The sequence below is a fragment of the Eutrema salsugineum genome, unplaced genomic scaffold (genome assembly GCF_000478725.1).
Source record: "Eutrema salsugineum unplaced genomic scaffold, Eutsalg1_0 scaffold_3, whole genome shotgun sequence".
In the NCBI taxonomy this organism is placed as follows: Eukaryota; Viridiplantae; Streptophyta; class Magnoliopsida; order Brassicales; family Brassicaceae; genus Eutrema; species Eutrema salsugineum.
Window position 1 is genome coordinate 3,120,610 of NW_006256756.1, and position 27,677 is coordinate 3,148,286.

Genomic DNA, 27,677 nt, shown 5'->3' on the forward strand with positions numbered 1-27,677 from the left:
AGAAAACTTCGAAATTTCCAGAACTCTCTCGTCCTCCTCGTCTCTCCCAATCGCGTAGCATCCTCGTTTCTTCCCTCTTTTTTAAATGTACGTCATCATCGCAATCACCAAAATGCCTAATAATTCGATTCAACAGAGTCTCGTAGTAGCTAACAAAACCCTCCTTCTTCTCTTCGTATTCGATTCTGTTTTTAATGGCTGAAGAAGCAAAAGCCAAAGGAAACGCCGCCTTCTCTTCCGGCGATTGCGCCACCGCAATTACCCATTTCACGGAAGCGATCAACCTCGCGCCGACTAATCATGTCCTTTACTCGAACCGATCCGCCGCCTACGCTTCTCTCCACCGCTACGCAGAAGCATTATCCGACGCGAAGAAGACGGTGGAGCTTAAACCCGATTGGTCTAAAGGGTACAGCCGTTTAGGCGCGGCGTACATAGGATTGTCTCAGTTCAAGGAAGCGACCGATGCGTATAAGAGAGGTTTGGAGCTTGATCCCAACAACGAAACTCTCAAATCGGGATTAGCCGACGCGTCGAGACCACGCGCGGATTCGAATCCGTTCGTTGAGGCGTTTCAGGGGCCGGAGATGTGGGCGAAATTGACGGCGGATCCGGGGACTAGGGTTTATTTGCAGCAGCCTGATTTCGTCAAGACGATGCAGGAGATTCAGAAGAACCCTAATAATCTTAATCTGTATATGAAGGATAAGAGAGTGATGCAGGCGTTAGGGGTTTTGTTGGATGTTAAGTTTGGTGGATCGAAGGGAGAAGATACGGAGATGCAGGAGGCTGATTCGTCTCCACCGGCGAGAAAAGAGCCGGAGATGGCGAAGAAGCCTGAACCGGCGGTGGAGCCTGAACCGGAGCCTATGGAGTTGACGGAGGAGGATAAGGAGAAGAAGGAGAGGAAGGAGAAGGCACAAGCGGAGAAAGAGCAAGGAAACGCTTCTTACAAGAAGAAGGATTTCGAGAAAGCTATTGATCATTACACTAAGGCGATGGAGCTAGATGATGAAGACATTTCGTATCTCACGAACCGTGCTGCTGTTTATCTTGAGATGGGAAAGGTATTTGTTTTCAATTTCTTTACACGTAAAACCACAAATCTCATTTACAAGTGTGGTTTTTGTATTTTTAGGATGTGTTATGTGTTCTTTGCTGCACAATAGGTTTATGGGTTCTAGTTAAGCCTTATGGCTTAAAGCTCGAAACTTTAGAGGAAAAAGGAAATCTTGGGTTCATTAAGTAACTTGTTTGTTTAGTATAGCTTTTATCTATGTGTTGGCCTTGATGGGTTTTGATAATGTTTCTTGATGGAGATTAGAGAGTTTTAGACTTTAGTATTCACTTGTCCAGAAGAAGTAGCTTTTTTATTGTTACTTTGTGTTCGCCAGTGTGTTGGTGTTCATATCTAGTGATTCAAATTCGTTGGTCTATGTGTTCCTGCATGAGTTAAGTTTGATCAAGGAGTTGGTACATCTAAGCTCTTACACAGTTTTTGTGAATTTATTTGTATCAAATATCAGTATGAGGAGTGCATTGAGGACTGTGACAGGGCTGTTGAAAGAGGCAGAGAGCTTCGTTTTGACTTCAAGATGATAGCAAAAGCTCTAACTAGGAAAGGATCTGCGCTGGTGAAAATGGCCAAATGCTCAAAAGACTTTGAACCTGCCATCGAGACATTTCAGAAAGCTCTTACAGAGCATCGCAATCCAGATACATTGAAGAAACTGAATGATGCTGAGAAAGCCAAGAAGGAGCTGGAGCAACAGGAGTACTTTGATCCTAAGATAGCCGAGGAGGAGCGAGAGAAAGGTATTTACTAATCCTTGGTTTACACTTACTTGCAACATGGTTTGATATAAAGATTTAAGCTTTTGACATCCCTCCTTCGATGCAGGTAATGGGTTCTTTAAAGAGCAAAAGTATCCAGAGGCAGTAAAGCATTATTCAGAGGCAATCAAAAGAAACCCAAAGGATGTGAGGGTAAGATCGTTTTTGATTCAAAGTCGAGCTAGCATCAAGTTTGAGAAAATTAGTTATCATAGCAAGTGTTTTTCCTGGTATGCAGGCGTACAGCAACAGAGCTGCTTGTTACACAAAGCTAGGAGCATTACCAGAGGGATTGAAAGATGCTGAAAAGTGCATCGAGCTAGACTCGAGTTTCACCAAAGGATACAGCAGGAAAGGAGCTATTCAATTTTTCATGAAGGAATACGATAAAGCCATGGAGACTTATCAAGAAGGGCTGAAACACGATCCTAAGAACCAAGAGTTGCTTGATGGTGTTAGAAGGTTTGCAAATTTTGCATCTCGTCGTTGTTAAAAGCTTGCGAGTTCGGTTTTGTTACAGTGTTTGCTATGCTATGTTATTCTCCAGATGTGTGGAACAGATAAACAAAGCGAACCGTGGTGATCTGACTCCGGAGGAATTGAAGGAGAGACAAGCAAAGGCAATGCAAGATCCAGAAGTCCAGAACATATTGTCGGATCCGGTGATGAGACAGGTAAAAAGAGTCTGAAATTTGCTTTTACAACTCAAAAGTTGAGTTTGAGGATTGTGTGATGATGTCTTTTTAATGAATTTTTGAAGGTATTGGCGGATTTTCAAGAGAACCCAAAAGCTGCACAAGAACATATGAAGAACCCAATGGTAATGAACAAGATACAGAAGTTGGTTAGTGCCGGTATTGTTCAGGTCCGGTAAACTGGTTGGTTATGTTAAACTACTAGTGTCAAACAAATTGTAACCAAATTTTCATCGTGTTTTTTTGGGTCTTTGGTAAAATTGAAATCTTGGTTTGGTTTGGGCTATGTTTGGTGAGTTATTCTGGAATTAATCAAGTCTGTATTGTTCTTTAGTTTTCTCCTAATTTTATGTTAACTTCTTCGAATCTTTTCAAGAGTAATTTCTCGTTGTATTTTAAGCTTTGAAACAAAAAGCTGTAAATCTTGTTTATTTATCACAAGAGACTTTTCACAGGGGAATAAACTGTAACTACATTATCTTTTAAGGATTTAGGCCTTCACGTGCATTGCACGTTACGGTAACTTGGTCTATGATCCAAACTACTTTAGGGCAGCTTTTTCTCTAAGCATAGTTTAACGAAACATAAACCGGAATGTTTGGTGCAATGTATCTTCCGGTTTGCGGTCTGGTACAAATTCGATAAAGCCATTACTTTTCTACTATTTCAAATCCAAGATCTGATTATTATAAATAGAAAACTTACCACACCGAATTCCTTCTCGTCTACCTGTGTAGATAATGCGTAACAAAGCTTAAAGAAAGTAAAATTTGGTACTGAGATCATCTGATCATGAAGAAAACAATTCACCAAAACATTTCATACAGAATCCATAAAACATAATAAGCTGAATCCATCAAAACGAAGATGGTGATGATGATGAATGATGTTTGAAAGATTTCTTGGTCCAGTAAAACTGATAAAACGTAGTAAACTTGAGGATTCTCCCGAATAAAACCTAGTAAGCAGAAACTTCTTAATCGTTTATTACAAATATTATTACACACCAAAGTCGCATAGAAAACTCATTTCTCAAGAGAGTTGAACTAAAAACAGAAACTGCAAACTGCAGAAAATATAAATGAAAATAAAAAAAGAGCGATTGCAACATCACACATAGAGATTATTTAACACAATTTTTCTCCTCTTAAATTCATTCGTTTATTTTGGATGATTCAAGAAAACCTCTTTTCCCTCTGTAATCAGAGAAAACCTCTTCCCACTGCTATCAGGGAAAAACACAAATATAGATTCTAGAATTAATTGTTGTCGTTGTACACTATATATATACAAGTATAAAAGCTATACGAAACGGTTAAGTTAAATCAGAGAAGTAAACCAATCTTAACTGGTCTTCATACTCCAATAGAAAACAAAGGAAAAGAAAACAATTCATAATCATACTTGTTGACTACGTATAGGTTCTAGCTAGTTTCTCTCACTCGGTAGATTTCATGAACTGTTACATTTCGGTAACACCGTAAATCACATATCCATACATCGCCTATATCCTAAATCTAAAAGTCGTCTAAGATGGAGCCAGACCCGACTTCACGGCCTATTGTTGACACTCATCTCTCCTGAAATAGTGAAAACAAATAAAAAGACATCAAAACCACAACACACGATCAGATAATATAATAGATCTGAGAAACGTTACCGTTGCTACCAGGCTCAATAAGTTTGATATTAGTTCAGGTTTAATTACGATTTGGTCTTATGGTCCGATTACCGGTTAATTAACTGCTAAGATCTGAAAGCTTTTTAGGAGAGGGTATGAGAGAAACACAATACCAAATGCAAATAGAGATTTGACGGGTCTGGGTCTAGTTTGGAGCCGGTTGGTGATGGAGCTACCAATATTGGATTGTCATTCGAAAGAAGACCAACACAATTGAATGCCTTTTTACAAAAAAAAAAAAAAGACCAACACAATCAAAATAGTGTTTATCATGATGGTGTAGTAAGAGAACAAATCCTCATGCCTAAAAATAACAATATAAAACTGTGACAAAAAATACAATTTAATGAAACAGAAAAAAGTATATACATATATATATATATATAAATATATTAAACTCAGTTTATCATTTGATCGTTGTGGGGTGGGGAGGTCAAGGAGGTATATTGTTTCCAAAATAAAAGCTTATGAATAAGCGAAAGTAAATATACAATGTCTTTATATATAAGAGAGTTGAAAAGATTAAAGAATAAAAGCGGAAAGTTCAAAAGACGAAAAAATAAAAAAAGAATTAAAAATATAAGACAAAAAAATTTAACTATTATCCCCTTAATACTTATATAAAACTTTTTGTCTTCTTAAGACTTTTACAAATATTTTAACCTCTTCTACCCCTTTAATTCAAACTAGATTTTAACCCCATGCGTCCGCACGAGAATGTTTTATTTTTTATTTCTAATATAAGTTGCACTTATCTTTTTTGTTTAAATATAATTTATTTTTGTTATTTATTTTTTTAAATTAAAAAATTGTTATCATATTTTAATTTTAAACAGTAAAATTTGTATATTAGTAGAACAAGAGTATACATTAATTCAGTATACATTGATCTAATGTTAATTATAAACTTTGTTATTATGTGAATTTAAATTTACACATAAACAATCTATATATCTATGAATTTGCTAATCCATCCGTTTAGTTGTCTTAAATCATTTTTAATATCTTACATGTTTTGACAAACATTATTATCTAAAATATTTAAGAAATTCTTAAGTATTAAAATTAAGAAATTTTAAATTAAATTTTTCCTGTATTTAAGAAATTCTAAAGTATTAAAATTATTATCTAAATTTTTGTAATAAAATTTAATTATAATTTTTTTTTGAAGTTTTTGAATTTAAATTAAATTGAATGCAAAATTTTGTAACTAAATTTAATTAAATTTCTAATAATTTAAAATTTAAATCAAAGATGACCTAGATTTTAAGAAATCTAAAAATATCTAAATTAATAACTAATTTTTCGGAAATTAAATATAAAAATAAAATAAAATATTATTAAAAAAATTTTGGGAGTGTTTGGATGCAAGCACTAAATGTGCTTCTGTTTTAATAGAATAGATTAAATTTCTAATAATTTGAAATTTAAATTAAAGATGACTTAGATTTTAGGAAATCTAAAAATATTTAAACTAATAACTAATTTTCAGAAATTAAATATAAAAATAAAATAAAATATTATTAAAAAAACTTTGGAAGTGTTTGGATGCAAGCACTAAATGTGTTTCTGTTTTAATATAATAGATTTAACCATAAAAATATAAAATTTAGAATACAAAATTTAAACATAGTAAATTAAATTCTTAAAAAGTAAAAAAAAATATTTACACTTACCTTATCCTTTGTAGAAGCAGCCTCCTACCACCATCATCTTCTTCATCGTGATAAAAAAACAAAGTTCAGGGATTCTGTTCGCCGGTATTCTGTTTGCCGGAATTTCTTCTCTATCTCCGGTAAGTCTAAATAAACCGACGTCCTCCTCTTCTCTTGTCTGCTTACTCCTTATTTGCAATTTCGTTTCAATAGATTGTGATGTTAGGGTTTGATTAATCCCAAATCGATTTGGGTTTTCTATGTGTAGGGATAGTGATTTTCAGGCTTAGAGAACTTCATCGCTGCTGTCTCATCTGATAATCTGAAGGTAATGTGTTGATTGACAGTGTTCTATTGGTCATAAATTGCAGAATCTAAATTTCGAAATTGTTTAAAATTTGTTTCTTCTTCTCTTTGTTAGCTTCCCATGATTTGTTGTGATTCAATTTCGAATTTTACATGAGAGATTTTGTAGTTGTAGAATCCTTGAACTGAATACTTTTTTATTTTCTCTGCTGCAATAGCTTCTAAGGCGAGTTCTCTTTGGTTTGATTGTAGACTTATGTTTTACTGATAAGCTGTAGGTAATTGAATTGGGTTTTAAGAGTGGTCGAACTTTGAATCCATCTCGTTTTTGGATCTGTATTGGCCTGTGGTTATTAATTACAGCTAGAGGAATACTGTCACAAAAGATTTATACTTTGCTGATTGATAATACAAAAACGATAATTTGGACATTGTGCTTTGTTGAGGAGTAAGATGTAGGTCAATGGGTATACACTAGATAATGCCACCTGTCTTAATTGGTATGATTACAAAGGCTTTTTATTTCAGTCTTCTTTATAGTCTCTGTCGAGTTATATCAATGGCATTTGCAACTTCTTTTTTTTTTTTTACTCTTGAATTTCGTTCTTGTTTCTATGATTGACTTTGCTTGATTTTTGAAATTGTGTTTCATTGATTTGAGTTTTATTGTTGAGAATCGAGTTTAAGGGTGATGTCTAGCTTCACAAAGAAACAGATCTTATGTTGTTTAGTTGAGACCTTAAGGTTTAAAAGAGAGAGAGAGAAGTGAAAGTTTAGTGTTTGCACTCTCGTTTTTATGGTTTATGTCATCATTGTATTTGAGTGCTTGAGAAATAGGAGCAACATGATTTGATAGTTTTTGGACAATGTATGCTTTGACTCTCTCTCGCTGTCGCCGCAGATTATTAAGTAAACTAAACTCTGCTTAACACGGCGTTTGTTTATGTGCTCTATTAATAAAACGAAACTCATCATGACTTTTACTTCATTCTGTTTTTTTTTTGTTCAACAAAAAGTTTAATGCATTCTGTTTTTTCCTTTTGATTTGATAAAGCAAATTTATAAGCAGCATCAGAGGTATGAGCAAAAAAAATTCATCGTAGATTAGTTAGATAACCTTTTGTTTCATGATGAAAAACGTTGAACATAGTTAATTACCTTTCTTTTATCATTGTCTTTAATTGCTACTCATTAATCTCGTTTATGTGATGTTGTATGTATGAAGATAGCTACTCATTTCCGTAATCTTTTATTTCTTATTCGCAGGATTGGATATGGACTTGCCTAAACGATTTTTTACGCCAGGAAGTGTACCGGAAATTGATAAAATTAACAACCGCAGTACATTGTCGATTCTTAGCCTCGTTAAGCAGTACCTGGAAGCAGAGTATAAGATAGTTTTGCAAGATCCAGTTTTTGGGTCGATTGTGAAGATGCATGAGAATGGTCTTGGGTATTCGGCGAGGCTGATCCACAGCATTCTATGCAAACAGCTTATGACAGACAAGAAGCACAAACTGTGGTTCATTTTCGGACAGAGACCTCTTCGATTCTCCATGCAAGAGTATTATGCAGTTACTGGTTTTAGGTTCCGGGAGACGAAGAACGAGAACTGGGAAATCTGGGAGAAAGATGGTAGATTCTGGAGCAATCTGTTGGAGCGTAATGCAGGAATAACCCTGAAGATGATAAAGGATGTTCACATCAAGACTGCTAACAAATGTAGCCGCGAGGATAGGTTGAGGTTGGTCTACGTGTGTATTATTGCGGGTTTGGTTATGGCGCAGAGTATTTACGTTCATATCCCGCACAAAGACATTATGTTGGTGATGGATTTGGAGAGGCTGCATAGATACCCATGGGGTCTTAAGTCTCGCATCCATACTTATTTCGCATAAATTCCATGATTTCCCGAGGTATTGGCCATTTTTTAACACCTTCAAACCTATGCATAATCTGAAGTCCAATTGTTTTCGCTGAAGCTGTTCTACCGATTTTTGTTTTTTTTTTCGATGGAGCACATGTATGTTCAGCAACATACTTGTTTATTTTGAAATAGGTTGAGCCTTCTAAACATTTTGCACGAACGCTCCAGTTGCACATTCTATCTTTGCAGCGTATATCATAATCAAAGTTGTGCTGCATTGCACATATTTCCAATGTCACTTTCAAATAGTTTTTGCTTTTGAAAAGTTGCCCCTTCTTGACAGCGTCTACCAACCAACACCGAGATTCTGAGTGAATTTTTTCTTTCTCCTCACCAAACAAAATATCTTCACCATCCTAGCCAAGACCTTCTAACTTACGAGCACTTGTTGTGCAGCCATCATTTTGCCGCTGTAAGACTAAAGCTTCAGTTTTTTTCCTGCCGTTTCTCATCGCTGCCTGAGTCAGATGGCTCTTTATTCAAATCAATGTTGACAAGTTCACTTCTAATTGCAGATGGACCTGTCAGTGTCACACAGAGCCGAACAGAAGGGATTTTTTTTGCATATCCAACAAAATTTTTAACTTGACGGTCACTTGTGATAATGACTGGGGGAAACCCTGATTTATCAGTTAAATCACTAGGTAGATAACTGATTTGAACATGCTGATCAACGATATCATAGTCCTCCTGCACCATCATTTTTAACTCCTCAAAACTTGTACTCGATTCCAGAGTTATCAATCTTCCTCCTTTCTCTTCATCGACAATAAAATTTCACTCTCTCTTCAAACCAGAAGTCCATAATCCACATGTTACGTAGGTTTGTAACATATTTTAAGGTAGTTGGTACGAAAAAACAAGGAGAAGACGTAAAACTTATGAAGAAAACGTGAAAGTTTGTAGGTTGAAGGAGGAGAAAAACGCTAAGTTGAGGAGGAGAAGAAAAAAATTGGCGACAGAATTCTGTTTCTGAGAAAAAAAAGTTTTAAAATTAATTAGGAAATTAAATATTATGAAAAAGAAATTAATTATATTCTCTAGATCTGCTCCTAGATTTTCAGAAATTCAATTAACCGAATTGTAGAATAAGTATTCTATAATTGTAGAACAAAGAGTTTCCGTAGAAATGCAATTCTACTAAGTTGTAGAACAAAAAATTTCCGTAGAAATGCAATTCTACTAAGATGTAGAACAAAAAGTGAACTATAGAAATATAATTCTACTAAACTGTAGAACAATGGTAATTTTATAGAATACGGTTTCATATCTTTGTAGAACATAGAAGAAATGTAGAAAACTAATTCTATATTTTTAGTAGAAAACTAATGAAATAGTAGAAAACCTATTCTATAATTTATATATTTATAGAATGCACTTTCTACTAATTCATAAAATATTTGTAAAACAAATGTTTTAATTTTTTTTTAAAAAAATATTATGGTACGGAATGTCTTTGTAATTCCCTTTTTGATTTTTCCAAAATTTTTTAGACTGTAAAACTATATTTTTTTAAAATTTTCATAATTCTAAAAAAGGGTATTTATGTCCAAAAGTAGCCAAATTTGAAAAAATCTTAAAGGGATAATACTACAGTTTTTTGTCCTATTAATATAATTGCCCCAAAAGATAAAACTGTTGGGTAAATTCAGTAGGATGACAAAATAAAATTTTTAATTTTACAAAATTGTATTGAATCTATGATATTGGGTAAATATACATTTAGATCATAGGTTGTTTGAGCTAGATTCTGACAAGAAAATACATTGCTTTATAGCTAGCTAGTGATGGAGCCACCAGTCGTTGGATTGTCATTTCTCCCCACAACGATTTAGAAGAATACAAGAAAAATTTATATGGCATTCAACATGATGGTGTGAAGAGCGGTGAACACATCCTTATCCCTAAAAATAAAATAAAAATTATGTTTAGAGAGCGGTAAACAATTTTGTGTGTGTTTGATAACAATATTCTACTTTGTCCAAAAAAAAAACTTCAATATTGTTATAACACATATCATATATGGACTCTTATACCGGTCCATTAGGCCCATCAGGGCATTGTACTTAACCTAGATTCCCTATGTACTCTATATATACATTCCAGTGATTAATAAAGTTTCTAAGTTTTCACAACACGTTATCAGCACGATAAGACTCTCTGAGCGAAAAACCCTAATAAATCCGGCCACCACCAAAACCCTAAAAGCAAGTCGAAACTTAAAAGACGCATATCTTCCAAACCGTGAGGAACCAGAAGACGATCTACATATCAAATCGAAGCCCTCGACGAGACGAATCTACTGGTGAAAACCGTTTGTCGATCCAACGTCGGACGCCCCCTCACGCACACTTACAGTACACGACGATCAACCAAAAAAACCAGATCCGAGTTTTTCCTTCTTCAACCAGCAGCTTCTCCAGTTTTGGTGATCAATTGGAATTTGTAGCGGCTAACTGAGGTCTATTAGCTCCCAGTTTCATTAGCCTGTCAGAAATCCAAAGGTGGAAAAGGTATCTTCTAAAACTGAGAGCCATAGAACCTGTTGTTTAAACACTTCAAAACCCTATAAAAAAAAAAAGAAAAAAAAAAATCGATCTCTAATTGATTGAAAGTGTTTGATACTCTGATGATTGATTGATAACTTATTGATTGATTGTTTAAATTACAAGTTTATGCATGTTCAAAGGTTTTAAACTCGTTTTATAAAACCCTAATCTACAAAAACCTAACAACCATTTTTGGCCATGTTTATGGCATAAACCTATTCGATTTTCTTCATGTTTAATAAGCTTGTTGCAGCTTATTTGATTGTTGATTCTCTTGATTGAATAAACTAAGAAAATCAACCCTAAATCCTAAGCTTGATTCACGATTTTGTAATCTTCAAAATCGTAAGTCATAATGCTTAAACCCTAGTCCTTTTCACGTGATTTCTTTGTTGTCCTTGTGAAATTATTAAAACCATCGACCACAGATCCTATAGATCTCGAAATCACATCCAAAATATGTTTTCCAAACCGTTAAAACCCTAGATAAAACCCTAATCATATTCGGCTCCCCTAGGGTTCCTCCTAAACCGCCTAAAACCGGCTAAACCTGGTTCTCATTAACCGAAATTATATTCGGCTTTAACCGATTAAATCACAGCTATTAAACCGACATCATGTTCGGGGTAACTAAAACCATACCCTTTAAAATTTACTATTTCCGAGAAAGTTCCCTCTAATAGAAAATTTCCTCATATAAAAACTTTCCTCATATAGAAATTTTCCCGACATAGAAACTTTCCTCATTTAGAAAATTACCCAAATTAGAAACTTTCCAAATTTAGAAACTTTCTTAAAATAGAAATATTCTCAAAATAGAAAGTTTCATCATCAGCATTCAAAATTTTCTCAAAACAATCCCTAACAAAATCAATCTCATGTTTCAGATGTCAAACATTCAGAAATGTGAATTCGAAGCCCTTCACGTCTCCGGGGATAACTACCTCGAGTGGGCCCTAGACATGCGCTTGTTCCTTGCATCGAAAGAACTCGATGCGTGTATTACCGACGGTAACACCGCATCCCGTAAGGGACAGTCTCAGGCGATATGTCACATACGCCATCATCTGGCCCCGAGCCTTAAGCAGCAATATCTCACTCTTGAGAATCCACTTGAATTGTGGCAAGCGTTGAAAAAGCGATATGACCATCAGAAAATGGTCCAGTTGCCTCAGGCAGATTTCGACTGGAAGAACCTTCGGTTCCGGGACTACAAATCCGTAGATGATTACAACAACGAACTCTTTCGTATTGTTGCCATCCGGAAACTCTGTGGCGAGGATGTGACAGATAATGATCTCCTCGAGAAAACATTATCCACATTCAGCACAGAGAATGTTGTGCTCCAACAACAATACCGTGCAATGAAACACACATTGTACGAAGACTTGTTGTCCTGTCTTCTCCTCGCTGAGAAGAATAACCAGCTGCTTATGAGGAACAGCGCTATGAGGCCCCCGGGATCGGCTCCTGTCCCAGCTTCTCGTCAAGAGTCCTACCATGTTCAACCCGATAGATCCTCAGATCACCGCCATGGACGTGGTAATGGACGTGGTAATGGCCGAGGACATGGACGTGGAAGACGTGGACGCGGACATGGTCGTGGCAACCGACCTAACCTCAGTTATGGTCCTGGTCGTGGTCGAGGCATCACCAAGCCGACCCGCCACACCAACCCCGATCACTCTGCTTGTACCAGATGTGGGATGTTCAACCACCCAACAAAGCAATGTCGCACCCCCAAGATCCACTGCGATCTATACCAGAAGTACGGAAAAGCTCCTGCTGAAGCCAACATGACTCAGCCAGTCGATGCTGCTAACCTGGAAGGTGACGACCTCCTTGATGATGAGAACACCACAAACGAGCAGACCGACCCCATGGACTATGAAACAGCTGATCTCCTCGATTAATTCAATCATCTGAAACTCTGATACAATTTGATTTTTTTCTTTATTTTTTTTTCATTTTGGGATTTGTTTCATTTTTTTTCCATTTGCCTTTATTCTCAGACACTGCTTTACTTTATGATTTATCACATTTTCTGAATTCCTCAATACTGAATTCTATCTTCTATTCATAATGAAACACACCAGCAAATGGAAACCATAGTCGTAGATAGTGGATCCAGCCACACTATCTTAAGAAACAAAAGTTACTTCATAAACCTAACCTATCAAACCGCAAATATTAGCACCATCGCGGGTCCCTCAAACCTTATCGAAGGATATGGCCATGCCTATGTGTTGCTATCAAATGGCACACAAATTGAAATACCAGATGCTCTATATTCTCCTAGTTCGAAGAGAAATCTTCTGAGCTTCAAGGATATAAGACAGAATGGTTTCCACATAGAAATCCAAGGTCAAGGGAACAAAGAATCCCTCCTAGTCACTAAAACCGTAGACGGCCATAAACAAATCCTCGAAACCATACCCGCGCTCTCTACTGGACTTTACCATGCTAAAGTCAGTATGATTGAAGCTAATACCACTCTCAAAGCCCGGTTTACTGATTATACTATTTGGCACGACCGGCTCGGTCATCCCGGTGCAAATATGATGCGTAAACTAATTCAAAACTCTCAAGGGCATACCCTCAAAGAAAACCGAGCTTATCCTCAACACCTCATGTGCACAGCTTGTTCTCAAGGCAAATTGATCACTCGGCCTTCACCAGTTAAAATCTCTAAACAAACACTTCATTTCCTAGAAAGAATCCAGGGCGATATCTGTGGACCTATACATCCATCTTCCGGACCATTCCGGTACTTCATGGTCCTTATAGACGCATCGACCCGTTGGTCATATGTTTGTCTCTTGTCCTCTCGGAACCAAGCCTTCGCTAGGTTCTTGGCCCAAATCATAAAATTGCGGGCCCATTTCCCTGACTTCCCACTAAAGACTATCCGCCTTGACAATGCTGGTGAATTTACCTCACAAGCGTTTAATGACTACTGTATGGCCATGGGGGTAACCGTGGAACATCCTGTACCACATGTCCATACTCAAAATGGATTGGCTGAATCATTCATTAAACGCATTCAATGGATAGCCCGACCATTACTCATGAGATCAAAGCTCCCGGCCTCAGCATGGGGACATGCAGTATTACATGCTGCTGAACTCATACGCATCCGGCCATCTAGTGAACACAAATATTCCCCATCCCAACTATTCTCGGGTCATGAGCCAGACATCTCCCATCTCAAAACATTTGGGTGTTCAGTATATGTACCCATTGCTCCACCACATCGAACCAAAATGGGACCTCAAAGAAGGATGGGTGTTTAATGAGGCAACATTCCCCAGCGCATTATCGAGATCCCGATTGAGTAGCTGACCCGGTTCACTCGTCCAAGGGGGAGTGTTATAACACATATCATATATGGACTCTTATACCGGTCCATTAGGCCCATCAGGGCATTGTACTTAACCTAGATTTCCTATGTACTCTATATATACATTCCAGTGATTAATAAAGTTTCTAAATTTTCACAACAAATATAGATATATATGTTTTGGAGCTGGCTCGTGATAGAACCACCAACGTTGAATCGTTATTTCGTTTCTGCACTGATTTGAAGAAAAACAAGAACAATTAAAATGGTGTCCAACATTATGGTTTAAAGAGTAGTGAACACATCTTTATACATAAAAAAAAGTGGTATAATCTTTCGTGTTTTGATAACAGTTCTATTTTTTTTTTTTTTTGAAAAAATCAAGATCTTAATATGGATGGATCTGCTTTGGAGCTGGCTGGTGATGGAGTCATGAACTTTGAATTTTCATTTCTCTCTGCAATGATTTCAAGGAAGACATGAATAATTAATATGATGTTCAACATTATGGTGTGGAAAGCGGTGAACACATCCTTATGATTAAAAAATAAAATTGTGTTGGAGAGCGATAAACAAGTTTTTGTGTTTTGATAATAATCCTTCATTTCCTTAAAAAAACTCAAACATTTTAATATGTATTGATATGTTTCGGAGCAGACTAGTGATGGAACCACAAATGTTGGATTTATATTTCTCTACTCAGTGATTTGAAAGAAGAAAATAATAATCAAAATGACATACATTATAGTGTAATAAGCAGTGTATACACTACAAAAAAAAGCTTAGTATACATCATTTATTTTAATTATTTGTATTACTTATAAATGATGCAAAAGAAATTTACATCACTTAAAAAAGTGACTCTGAAAGTGGTGATTCAAATATTTTGCATCAATTAGTTTAAAACCGATGTAAATATTTGGAATATTTGTATCGATTATAATAATTGATGTAAATATGTGTCAATTGCCAAAAATGATGTTATTTTTCACATCAATTTTCGTAAGTGATTTCAGTATTTGTGACGTTTATTATAAATGATGTTAATCTTAGTATCATTTATAAAAAAATGATGTTAATTTTAGTATCATTTATTAAAAATGATGTTACATTTAGTATCATTTTTAATAAGTGATGTTGATATTTGTATCGTTTATAAAAAACTGATGTTAAAATAAGTATCAATTTTAATAAATGATGTTAATATTTGCATCAGTTTTTAAAAAATGATGTTAAAAATAGTATCAGTTTTAGTAAATGATGTTGATATGTATATCATTTACAATAACTGATTTAAACAATTAAGGTCGATTGTTTTTAATTGATATTAAAATTTGTGTCAGTTTTCAAAACTGATTGTAATAATATATAGAATCAACTAGAAGTCGATGAAAATATTTATTTATTTATTTAATTATAGCTACTTTTATTGAATTTTAATATATTAAAATGAACCAAATAAATTAATAATATTAAAAATAAAACCAGATATAAATTACTAACAAATGTATTGGAAAGGAAATTATATCCATAATGCATACCATAAAACATAAATCAACACTTGGAAATCCGCTAATTGATATAAAAAATAAAACCAGATATAAATTAATATTTTTTTGCTGAAAAAAGAATAGTTTCGACTTGTAAACACTTGGAAATCCGCTAATTGACACCGTCATTGTTTTCCTGAGAGAAATGCATACAAAAAATTAGATTATCATTTAAATATTTGATGTTTATAAACTAATATGTAAATAACATTTACCCGAGGATTACGTGGAGTTGGTATGTTTGCAAAACCTGGATTCGGTATGTTTGCAAAAGCTGCAGCAAAACTTGCAGCCTATGTCGTTGCCTAGATATTTAGAGTAATATATTAGTTTTAAACAACAATTATGATAAAGCATTTTAATTTACAGATTATTGTTGTATTTTACCTGTTCACCAGTTGAAGTGCCAAGTATCTGTTGGATGAATGTGGTCATACCCTTAACTTGATCTGCTAATCGTTTCATTTCTTCCTTTAGCTGAACAACCATCTCTTAATTTTCTATTTCAGAAATGGTTACAGTTTTCTGTCTCACTAATCTTGAAGGTGTGGGTCCACGACCAACACAACGCACTCGTCCTGGACGCTTTGGACCAAACACTTGAGCATATTCATCATCCAAACTAACTGTAACATTATTTTTCATTTGCGGATTTTGACTCATCAAATGTTGTAAGTGCTTCCTACAAAAAGATCCGGGAAGAATAAATATCCATCTTTTAAAAAAATTATAATAGTAAAAATCAAAAGTGATTGCAAATAAAACTTACTGCACGTGCTCTTGCTTCCTCACATACAAAGGTTCCATCAGGTTTCGTGCGAGTCTCAATGAAAAACTCTCCTCGACTTGGTGTTTTTCCAGTCTTAATTTTCTTCAGTAAAGATGCATGCATAAAAATTATACAATATCAATGTGATAGACTAGATTTATATGACAGATTATAATTTACTTACAATCTCTTCTTTTTTCCTTGAAAAGCTCTTTCTTCCACATAAGTGAGGCATGGTATTTTTTTTTCTGGTTCTTTGTATTCCGCTCTTGCATTTTCTGTAAGCTCACAAAGTAAAGAAAAAAATAGGTTGCGTTTAATATAGATACGTACAACTACTTATATATATATATATCAAATCATAAACTTTACCTTCCACTTTTCAGTAAACCTCATGTGAACAAAATGATCCCATTGACTTTCAAGAACATTATTAGGTCGATTCTGCAATGTTTCATTTAAAGTATCTCGTTTGTAGTCTTTCCAAAAACGTCGTTTGACATCTCTGCATCTACCACCTAGTGCACCCATCACATATCCTTTTCTCGTCGTTGGTTCATCAAACCAAAATTTAGACTGGTACAATGATAGAGTCATCAATGTTGGATTGTCATTTCTTCCCGCCTTTATTTGAAGTAAGACCAACACAATCTAAATAGTATTCATCATGATGGTGTGAAGAGTGGTGAACACATCTTCATGCTTGAAAAATAAAAAATATACTAAAAATACAATTAAATGAAACAAAAATATATATTAAACTCATTTTATCATTTGATTGCTATGGGAGTGGGAGGCCGAAGAGGCATTGTTTACAAAATAAAAGCTTAAAAACCAAAAACGCAAAATAAAAGAAAGCTTGTGAGTAATGGTTTCTAAATTCAACACCTTCCACCTCAACTTTTAACACTCCTCATCATTTTCTCTTTCCTCCATCTAATCATTCAACACCCAATTCAATTTTAACATTTACAATGGTTTTTTTTTTAATAAAATTCAACACCTTACCCCACCATTTATATATATTATTATTTTCTTTTATAATTTTTTAACTACATATTTATAATGATTATCAATTAAAGTTAAATTAGTATTATTAAAATTAGATAATATGTTTTAAATATATATATATATATATATATTTATTTATTTACTTTTTTTAACTAATTTTTGTAAATTAAAAAATTATTATGAAAACAAATTAAATTATGATAAATTTCAAATATGATACAATACAAACACAAAATATAACTAATAAACATACATAACTTAATTAGTACAATAAACTCAACTTACAAATAAGAAAACTCTTAAATCACACACAGAAACTTAAAACTTAATCATCATATGTGTTTGACTAGATCTGTCTGCAACTCATGATGTACATTTGAATCACGTAATTCAGATCTAGCACGTACATGATTTGCAAATGCAGGTAACACTTCTGTTGAGAATGGTTGTGGTGCACTAGAACCACTTGCCTCAGATTGATCATAATCTTTCCAATGTTGTGCAAATGTATCTCGTTCATCCTCAACAATCATATTATGTAATATGATACATGACCGCATGATGATAGCTAAATCGGCTATTTCCCACAAGCGAACTGGTTCACGAATGATTTTAAATCGAGCTTGTAACACTCCAAAAGCACGTTCAATATCCTTCCGATATCCTTCTTGATATTTTTGCAAATAACTTGTCTGGTTTACTTTGAGGAAGACGAATTGATTTGACGAAAGTTGGATAAGAATGATATATACCATCAGCTAGATAGTATGTCATATCATACAGACGTTGGTTCACGAAGAAGGTCACTCTTGGAGTCTTTCCTTGTTCAACATCATCAAACACTGGTGAACGATCTAGAACATTGATATCGTTCAAATGTGCCCGGACACCCAAAAAAGGCATGACAGATCCAGAGATCATGGGATGCAACTGCTTCAAGAATAACAGTTGTGGTTCCCTTATCTCCCCGAGTAAATTGACCTTCCCATGCTGTAGGACAATTTTTCCATTCACAATGCATGCAATCGATACTTTCAATCATCCCAGGAAGCCCCCGCAGCTCGCTAACATGCAAATTCTTTGCAGGTCATCTTCAGTTGGAGCTCTAAGATACATTTGCTCATACAACTGTATGATTCCTTTACAAAATTTACGCAAGCACTCTAATGCTGTAGTACCTCATATTTTGATGTATTCATCAACCGCATCTGCCGCCATACCATATGTTAACATTCGCATGGCTGTGGTACATTTTGCTAGTGGAGATATACCTTCTTTATTGGCTGCATCAACTCGTTGGGTGAAGTAGTTGTCACTGCTTGACAGGTCTCCAACGATTCGAAGGAAGACATGTTTTCGTATCCGGAATCGCCGACGAAACATTACATCATCATATGTTGGTTGATTGGCAAAGTAGTCGTCAATGAGTCTTTGATTTGCTGCTAGATGATCTCTTTTGAAGTATTTTCTCTTGTTACGGCGTGGATAGTCTTCCTCTATTTTTTTTTGACACTCTTGAAACCGCTTGACGATATATCTCTCTTCAATTTCAGATCTTCTTTTGTAAGGTTCAATATCAAAAGGAAATTCTGATGGATCCATAAAATTTTTTGTTTTAGTAAAAGATGAGATTTGTGATATTGGTTCATCAATGAAGAATGAGTCCCATTTATAAGAAAATCGTTGGTTGAAATCCAAAAGAGAAGGATAAGATAAAGATTTGATTAAAATATCATGTGGTTGAAATACAAGAGATAAATATAAGATAAGGATTTTCTCCTAAAAAATCATGTGTTTGAAATCTAAAAGATAAGGATTACATTGTCAGAAAATAATGGAATGATAACAAAGATACATTATTGAAAGAAATGACAAACAACAATTATTACATGAAATGATAAAATACAGACATACACATATGACAAACATTAAAGCGACATATGAAAACTAAATATTATAGTAGAGAGTAACAAAAGTAGACATTCGCTTAATAACCATTAACTTCCAAATAGATCATGGCTCAACTTCTCCAATAATTGTTTACTCCGATCATCGAGATGCTCATTTTCACTTAGTTTCATAAACATCTTCATCTTCTTAGTTTGAGTCTTTTCTTTCATCAATTGGTTGGTCTCCTCTTGCCTCTTGGCTAATTTTTCAAATTGTTCGAATTCTTGCTCCTTCAATTGGTTGAATCCGTTCCACTCTTCGTTAACGACTTCTAAGACAGCACCTTTACTTTTTTTTTAGATTTGTTTTTAAGCTGCTTCCCTCCCCATCGGACGAACACTAGATCCTACCGAGTTAGAGTCACTTGCATCACTATCATGGGCTCTCTTAGAACCATTGTTTTCCGAGCCTGTATTTTCTCCTACCTGACTACCATAACGTGGTTGATCACGGACAGCGATCCATTCTGACATTAAATTAAAATGTCCATTCTTACCATTTGAATATAGTTCATGCGCTTTCGCCAATACATCATTTTCCGACCACCCGCTTTGTTGCATATGCTTAGCATTATCGTAAGCGCCAATCCATTTGCCCAATTTTTGGTTGACATAGTTGTAATGATTTCTGCATGCAATGCCATCTCGCGGAGGATCATATAAGCAATGCTCGTTAAAATACTCATCAATTTTACCCCAATATGCTTCACTTTTTTGGTTTCTGCCAATGATGCTGTCTGTTCCATATTTATTCTACCTACTTAGTAGCACTAAATTTTGTTCAGTAGTCCATTTTGGATTTTTTCGGCGAGTAGAGGTTGAATCTCCTGCATTTGGAGTGTCTTCATCAACACCGCTCCTCCTTCCATGATCCATTTGTGTAGAAAATCCGGGAAATTCAACTGCTCCAATACTCGGAATATTTTCATTACCTATCGGATTAGAAGAATAAGAGGGTGGTTAAGATGAATATGACATCATTGATCCATAATATGGATGATAGTTTGGAATACATGAAGGCAGAAAAAAATTTGGTGAAACACTATAATTTGAAATATTTTAAGGTTGATTTCCAGATGGATTTTGAAACTGATAATTGTTGGAATTTGGGTAAGAAAAAGGGTAATTTGCAGAATTTTGGGAGTTAAAAGGATTATTATTCGAATCCATTAAAAAAAAGGTTTAGAAACTTAAAAAAGAATTTAAAAGAGAAAAATTAGAAATTTATAATAAAAAATGTCGATTTTTTTTCTGTGTCCAAATGAAATGAAACAAGTCTCTATTTATAGAGTACAAAAAATTATGAATTTTGATATAAATAGAAAAAAATCTTTTTCTATATAATAATTGATGTTGAATAGATAGAGTGAGATAAAAAATCTCAAAAATTTTAACCACCTATTAAAAAACAACATGTGTCTTATCCTAAAATTTTAGAGAAAAACGAAATAAAGAAAAACAAAACAAAAAGATAAAGTGGTTTTTCCAACTTCCTCTCTAGAGATGATATGTGTCTTTCACGGGCCCCAATAAAAAAAAGTTTCAACAGATTGAAAAGACCACGTAAGTTTTTTGTTTTTTTCAACATCCTCATTGTGGGGATTAAACAGTTGAATTTTAAATTCAACACCTCCATTGTACATGGTCGAAATGAAAGCAAACATGGAGTGTTTTTTACATAGAAGAAAGCTGAAACCATTGAAGAGAGCTAAAAACCATAGAAAAGAGCTGAAAATATTAAAGAACAATAGTGGAAAAAGAAAAAACTGTTGGGTAAAATGATAATTCAAAAAGATAAAAAATAAAACTGTTGGGTAAATTTAAATAGAAGAAAAGATTAAAAAATTTAATTTTACAAAATTTTATTGAATCTATGATATTGGATGAAGACATCTTTATGCTTAAAAAATATGTTTTGGAAAGCGGTAAACAGTTTTCTGTATTTTGATAACAATCTTTTATTTTATTTTTTTCAAAAAATCAAAAATTTTAATATACATAAGTCTGTTTTGGAGCTGGCTGGTGATGGAACCACCAATGTTGAATTGCCATTTTTCTTTCAGCAATTTGAAAGAAGTCAAAAACAATTAAAATAGCTTTCAAGATTATAGTGTGAACAAATTCTAATGCCTAATAAAAAAATTAAATATGAGCTAACTAAAAAATGATATATATATATATTATCCATCAGATATATATGTGAAAATAGTTTACACGTGTTACAGGCAAAGAAAACTATTTGATGTTGTATAAGATTTTTTCTTTTGTACTCATGTATTGTATTTAAATTTATTTTATATATAGATTATCTCATACCAGTCAAAATTTGTGCTCTGGAATGATGAAAATCTCATGTCCTCATCTTTATCACTCAAATCCAAAACCATAACCTTTTTGCAGTCATAATTCCATTTTTTTTTGTAATTCTTTACATTTATATGTGTAGATAGACATGTATATACTAAGATGACGTTATCAAATTTGGTTTTGAAAGAGTTTCCATTAGATAATTCAAGAATTTAAAGATGAAAATTTTATTTGTCCTAGTCATTGTAGCTGTTACACTTATTGTTAATATACTTACTGAAATTTGATCCGTCATTACCTAACCCATCAAGATAATTAATATTTTTTAGATGAATTTTTTTTTCATGAAGCTAATTTTAGGAGGAGAAATTGTTTTATTTCTCTTTTTTACTTATGTTTTCATTTTTATAGATTATAAACTAATTAATATAAATTGGTTAATAATTTAAAGGTATGTTTATTTTTCACATCTGATAATCTATTTAAAAATACATACTCTATGTTTCTCTAACAGCGGTTAAATGGAAATAGAGATTAGACAGTGGATACATACTCTATGTCTCTCTAACTTATAAAAGATTTAACATAAACGTAATTATGAAGAGAAACCCCCTAATCACGAATTAGTTCTCTCTTATATCCGGGAAAGAGCTGCCAATTCTTAATCCAAAAGCATCGGTCCCTGAAACGACAATATTCTCTTATCTTATCTTATATATAAAAGAGGATAAACTCTCTCCAGTTTTGTGCCATGTCAATATCGGAGAGAGTGACACATGTCCAACTAAAAATATTATTTATGTAAATAGTATTTATTAATTAATTCTTAAATAGCATTTATGTAAATATTAAACAAAAATTATGTTATCATCAATTTAAAATATGGATGAATATTTATTATAATTTTATTTAATTCTAGATTTCTTAATAATATTCAATATATATTAATTGATTTTTAAGATTGTTTATAATAACATACTAACAAATATTTACTTTTACTATATATATGTGAAATATTTGAAAAACAAATTTGCGCGTTACGTGTGGGTATTCACTTAGTCTTATATAAAATAACAAACTCTCTCTTATATGAGTGTCACATCATCAACTTCTATCTATCGATACGAGGATAACACATATCATATTTTAAAAAAATGATTCATAAACTTTAATATTAAGTTTTAAATAACTCATAGAAAATAAAAAGTTTTTTTATTAATATATTTTTAAATAAAATTTATGTAAATATTAAACAAAAAATTTAGGTTATAATTAATTAAAAATATTGATGAATAATTTTTTGTATAAACTTTTGATTTTTTAGTGATATTAAATTGATTGATTTATCGATATGAGGATAACACATGTCACATTATTTTTTTTGATAAAATAATTAATAAATTTTAATATTAAATTTAAACAATTCAAATAAAATCAAAACTTTTTTTATTAATTGATTTTTAAATAAAATTTATGTAAATATTAAACAAAAATTTAGGCTATAATTAATTAAAAATATTGATGAATATTTTTTGTATAAATTTTTGATTTTTTAATGATATTACATTTAAATTGATTGATTTATAATAATATACTATGATGATTATATTTAAAAAAAAATATAAAATATATAAATTTTAAATAGTTAAGAAAAAAACCTGCACGTAACGTACAGATAATCACCTATTTATTTATTGATTGATGAGGAAGCGTCATTATTACTTTAGATGATATTCTTTCAATCATTTAAATATAATTCTCAATTTCATATATTTTTTTTAGTAACCTGGACGCATTCTAAATTTTCAATATCTATTCTTCTAATTTAGATGCGTATCTGTATTTTCAACAGGTTTACCATATCGACAACTAATTTCTAGTAAATGGCAAGTGATTATGACATGTTTATAATACATACTAGGGTGGATTACTCAAGTATCGTCCAAACCAATGTTTATTAATAGTTTGACACACTTTTATTTTTTATGCTAGATTAACCTCGTATACTAATTTTGTCCTTTTAGCTAGGCTTTGTTAAAAAAAATATTATTACGAAAATGCCATTACTTTTTATATGCCACGTAAGCAAAAAGTAGCGCGACATTATGCATAAGTCTACCACTATTTGTAGCAGACTTGTTTAAATTTGGTCAACGCAAATTTTTTTGGGTAGATTTATTTGAGAGTTGGTAGATTTGTTGAACTTTAGTAGACTTGTTTTGGTATACATATTTTTATAGCATAAAAGACTTATTTTTTTGTTGGTAGACATATTTATTGTTGGTAGATTTATTATCTTTAATGATAGTCTTATGAAAATATCGTTGACTTATAGTAAGTGTTTTACCTTTTTGGTAGATTTAAATAGTAATGGCGGCAGATTTATTTGTAATGGTGACAGATTTCTTTAGTTTGATGTACAGTAGACTTATTTTGCTTGGTAGACTTATTGCTATTAATAGTAGCTTTATCAGGAGTTGGTAGATTTATTAATATGTATTGTAGATTTAAAACAGTCGTTTATAAGAAAATAATGTGGTAGATTTAATTATAAGTATGGTAGATTTATTAAATTTTTGTAGATTTAATATTTGTGATTTACAATACTGATAGACCTATGTTTGTATTTTGTTCTTACCTAGTTAATCTGTACTTTGAAAAATAATCTTCAGTTTAGTAGACTTATAATTATTTGGGTGGATGTAGACTTATGAAGCTGGTTTATAGTAGACATTTGACTTTTTAAAAATTTGAAAAGACTAATTTTGCCCAAATTTGTTCGTAAATATTACAAAAAAACCGATTGTGTTATCTTCTTCAATTAGGGTTGCAGCCGTCGAACTGTGATACTTGAAAATTTGTTGCATGTATCTGTTTCTTTATAAGAAGCTATTTTCATCATTCCACATCTTCTTACAAGTTATTTCCTTCGATTACCGGAAATCATGGAACAAGTGATTCTGGTAAGTGGTAACTGGTTTTTAAGGAAAAATAGGTGGGTGTTCGTCGTAGACTGATGTGTTGCGTTTTTAACGCATTCTAACCTGATTTTTCGAGTGTTTTTCGAGTCTTTTAGTCTTTTTAGAGTCATTTCAGGTCAGAAAACGTTTCATGACAGAGTTTGGAGACTTAGGAGCAAAAACGGTGAAAAGTGCGAAACAAAAAAGATTGGAACGATCCGGCCAGCTGGAACGATCCGGCCAGAAATTGCGAACATTTTCCAGCACGACCAATTCTGGGTGGTACGATCGATCAAGTCTGGAACGATCGTTCCAGATATTTCAGCACGATCATTCCACCTCTCCAGAGAAGAAGGAAATTTCGATTTTTCCTGTTTCGGCCCTGGACGACTGCATACCTATTTAAACCTATTTTTATCACTTTTCTGAACACACTTTTCTATTCTATTCAGACTTTTTGAGCTTTTGGCAATTTGTAAGATTAGGGAGACGAATCTCTGACTCTACATCTCTGAGAAGATTTCTGAATCCTTATGGATTTCTATTTTATTGATCATGAGTTCTTTTCCATCTTTCTGTGTTTCATCTGCCTCTATGTCTGAGTAGTGCTCCAGTTAGGTTTTTAGGGTTTCAAGGGATTTTCATGAATCACTAAATTGAATTTGTTAGATTAGGGAATCACATAGAGTTCTTCATCTATTGTTGAGTTTAAGGCTTAGACTAGATTGATCACCTAGTTTATGATCTTAGGATTAATGTAAACATGAAAGTGATTTAAGTTTCCCGAACAGAACTTAGATGAGCAAATCGTCCTTAGCCAACGAAAGCTGATGCTAAGGTGATTTGTGAACTTGTCAAACCAGAACTTTAATGCATGTCTAGAACTCTAAGGTCAAACGACAGTTTAGATACTTAGGTTATTAGACATAGTAGCTAGTGCCACGACAGTGGGTTAGCTAGACGCTTATGTTTGAGTTCGAGAATGGTTCTTAATTCATTCCCTATTCGATAATCTGTTTAGTGAGTCTTGATTTCCTGCGAATTACCTGAAGACCTAGCGCTTTTCTCATTTGAATTTACATCTCATTACTTTGTTTTTCTTAGTTTCTAGAAGTCTTAAACCACAAAACAACCTATCATTAGGCTTAGCTTTACTTTCTTTCTGCATTCTCGTAGCGTATACTTGGTCCTTGTGGATTTCGATACCTAAAATACTATTTCGATTGCTGTGCTCTTGCAGTAGATTTTAGGATTATTCCTGAAGTGTTTCATAGACCAGTCGAGAAGCAACAAAGCAGATATCTGTATGTGGAGTCGTGTTTATTTCCCAGGTGACAGGTATAATTTTACGACTAGTAACATAGCAGAATCGATAAACAAGGTTCTATCCGCTGCTAGAAATAAGCCAGTAGTACGTTTGGTTGATGATATAAGGAGTCTTCTAACGAGGTGGTTTGCTAAAAGACGCGTTAATGCAATGAAAATGCAAACCACTCTGACAACCAGTGTCGAAAAGTTGCTTCAGGTAATTGTTTTCCCTTCGTAGAATGATTTACATCTGTAGCAATTGTAGTAGACTTATTTATATTTTGTGGTAGACATGTTATTTGAATTAACATATGCAGTATACTTATTTAATATTTCATGGTAAACATATTTTAGTAGCATTTGTAGTAGACTTATTTATATTTTATGGTAGACATGTTATTTGAATAACCACTTGTAGTATACTTATTTATATTTTATAGTAGACAAGAGATATAGCACTACCAGTGCCAGAAGAAGTGGCTAACAAAATTTGTCATCCTCCTTTTGTTCGCAATCCTCCAGGCAGACCAAAGAAGACACGCATTAAAAGTGCATTTGAGATCGCGACAGCGAACAAACGTCCAAGACAGATTCCTAAATGCTCTACTTGTGGTAAAAGTGGACATAATCGCATCACATGTAAAGCCTAAATTTTCTACTCTCTTGTAATAATCGGTTTGTTAGACTTATAACACTTGCTTCATTTTTGTACTCTCTTCTAGTACTTGTATCGTCGTACTTTTTTTTTAAAACTGTTGTCGACTAATTGATGCAAAATATTCCAATAATTAACCGTTTTAACATTAAATATACCAAACTTTCAAAGGATCAACATCATGTGAAAAAAAATCATGGTCCTTTGAAAGTCTAGTTCATCAACATGTCCTAAAAGAATCCGCCATAGAAGTCTTCTGTCGTTAGGGTTCAACGTACAAAACAATAAAAGTCTACTTTCGTCAGGGTTAGACATAACAAGTCTACCGTCATAACTGTTTGACATACAAAATAAGTCTATCCATAGACGAATATTAGGTCCCAAAAAAGTCTACCTCGAAACAGTCAGTTTCATTTTGCCGAGTTTGTGTCCGGTCCGTATTTGTTTGCGGCTTCACCATGCGGGTTTGGATCAGACATCAATGCTTCATCTGGTTCGTGGACCTCATCGTACATCTCAGAAGCATACTTCAGACGAATAAAAGGTATGTTGTCATCTTTGAGGAGGCCCCAACCATGGCCCAAAGCTAAACACTCGATATACTTAAGAGTATACACGCCATAATCACCTATTTGTTTGTTAGGCGGAGCTGCTTTGATTAGGTTGATCACAAAATCTCCATCGATAATGGCGTCCCAACGTTCTGGTGGTGCAAGATGCTTCAACAAGAGTGGGATCATCCTTGCATAGGGCCTGACAGAATCACGGACTATCTCATAATAGTTTGGACCTTCGCTTGATTCCACTCCCAACTCTGCCCAAAACTCTGTATGGTCGATGTCCCAAGAGTCAGTCTCGTCTACAAGATCACAGTTAAAACCGGTAACTGCACCATACTCGTGAAGTGAGAATCTAAGGGGACGACCACCAATGAGTGACCACATCTCATTTTTCCGAGCAATAGCTAATTGGTTGGTAGCAAAATTATGAATGAACGGTCTTCGCAGACCAGGTGTAAGTCTTCGTAGCAAGCTTCAGCAAAACTCCAACCTGAGAATTGTAGATGATACCAAAATAAATCAATAACGAACAAGTCTACTAAACTACACAGCAAATTTACCAAATAACACCAAACAAATCAAACTACAAAGGCAAACAAATCTACTAAATTAAAGCAAGCTT

The 27,677-nt window shown here is 33.7% G+C and overlaps 3 protein-coding genes and 2 pseudogenes across 3 annotated transcripts; 2 read left to right on the top strand and 3 right to left on the bottom strand.

The window, feature by feature from the left end:
- The first annotated feature begins 7 nt into the window (after window positions 1-7).
- LOC18014334 (hsp70-Hsp90 organizing protein 3) lies at window positions 8-2,980 on the top strand. The gene is made up of 6 exons (XM_006396704.2): window positions 8-1,067; window positions 1,527-1,815; window positions 1,901-1,986; window positions 2,072-2,295; window positions 2,381-2,507; window positions 2,594-2,980. Exons 1-6 carry the CDS (start codon window positions 195-197, stop codon window positions 2,705-2,707), a joined length of 1,713 nt encoding a protein of 570 aa, XP_006396767.1. The 5' UTR covers window positions 8-194; the 3' UTR covers window positions 2,708-2,980.
- A 2,918-nt stretch (window positions 2,981-5,898) lies between these two features.
- On the top strand, window positions 5,899-8,257 carry LOC112085215. Its single transcript, XM_024154362.1, has 3 exons — window positions 5,899-6,004; window positions 6,133-6,192; window positions 7,437-8,257. The coding sequence occupies exon 3, from the start codon at window positions 7,445-7,447 to the stop codon at window positions 8,066-8,068; it is 624 nt and encodes a 207-aa protein (XP_024010130.1). The 5' UTR covers window positions 5,899-6,004; window positions 6,133-6,192; window positions 7,437-7,444; the 3' UTR covers window positions 8,069-8,257.
- A 7,391-nt stretch (window positions 8,258-15,648) lies between these two features.
- On the bottom strand, window positions 15,649-16,902 carry LOC112085175 (annotated as a pseudogene).
- Window positions 16,903-17,662: 760 nt separating this feature from the next.
- LOC112085176 lies at window positions 17,663-18,918 on the bottom strand (annotated as a pseudogene).
- A 395-nt stretch (window positions 18,919-19,313) lies between these two features.
- LOC112085238 lies at window positions 19,314-20,141 on the bottom strand. The gene is given in 3 exon segments (XM_024154419.1): window positions 19,314-19,605; window positions 19,692-19,732; window positions 20,037-20,141. Coding segments are annotated over 3 exon segments (438 nt in total).
- Window positions 20,142-27,677: the final 7,536 nt, after the last annotated feature.

Coding starts and splice junctions, on each gene's coding strand:
- LOC18014334 (XM_006396704.2), top strand. CDS start 195: ATGGCTGAAGAAGCAAAAGCCAAAGGAAACGCCGCCTTCTCTTCCGGC. Junction 1,816..1,900: donor CGAGGAGGAGCGAGAGAAAG/GTATTTACTAAT, acceptor CCTTCGATGCAG/GTAATGGGTTCTTTAAAGAG. Junction 1,987..2,071: donor GAAACCCAAAGGATGTGAGG/GTAAGATCGTTT, acceptor CCTGGTATGCAG/GCGTACAGCAACAGAGCTGC.
- LOC112085215 (XM_024154362.1), top strand. CDS start 7,445: ATGGACTTGCCTAAACGATTTTTTACGCCAGGAAGTGTACCGGAAATT.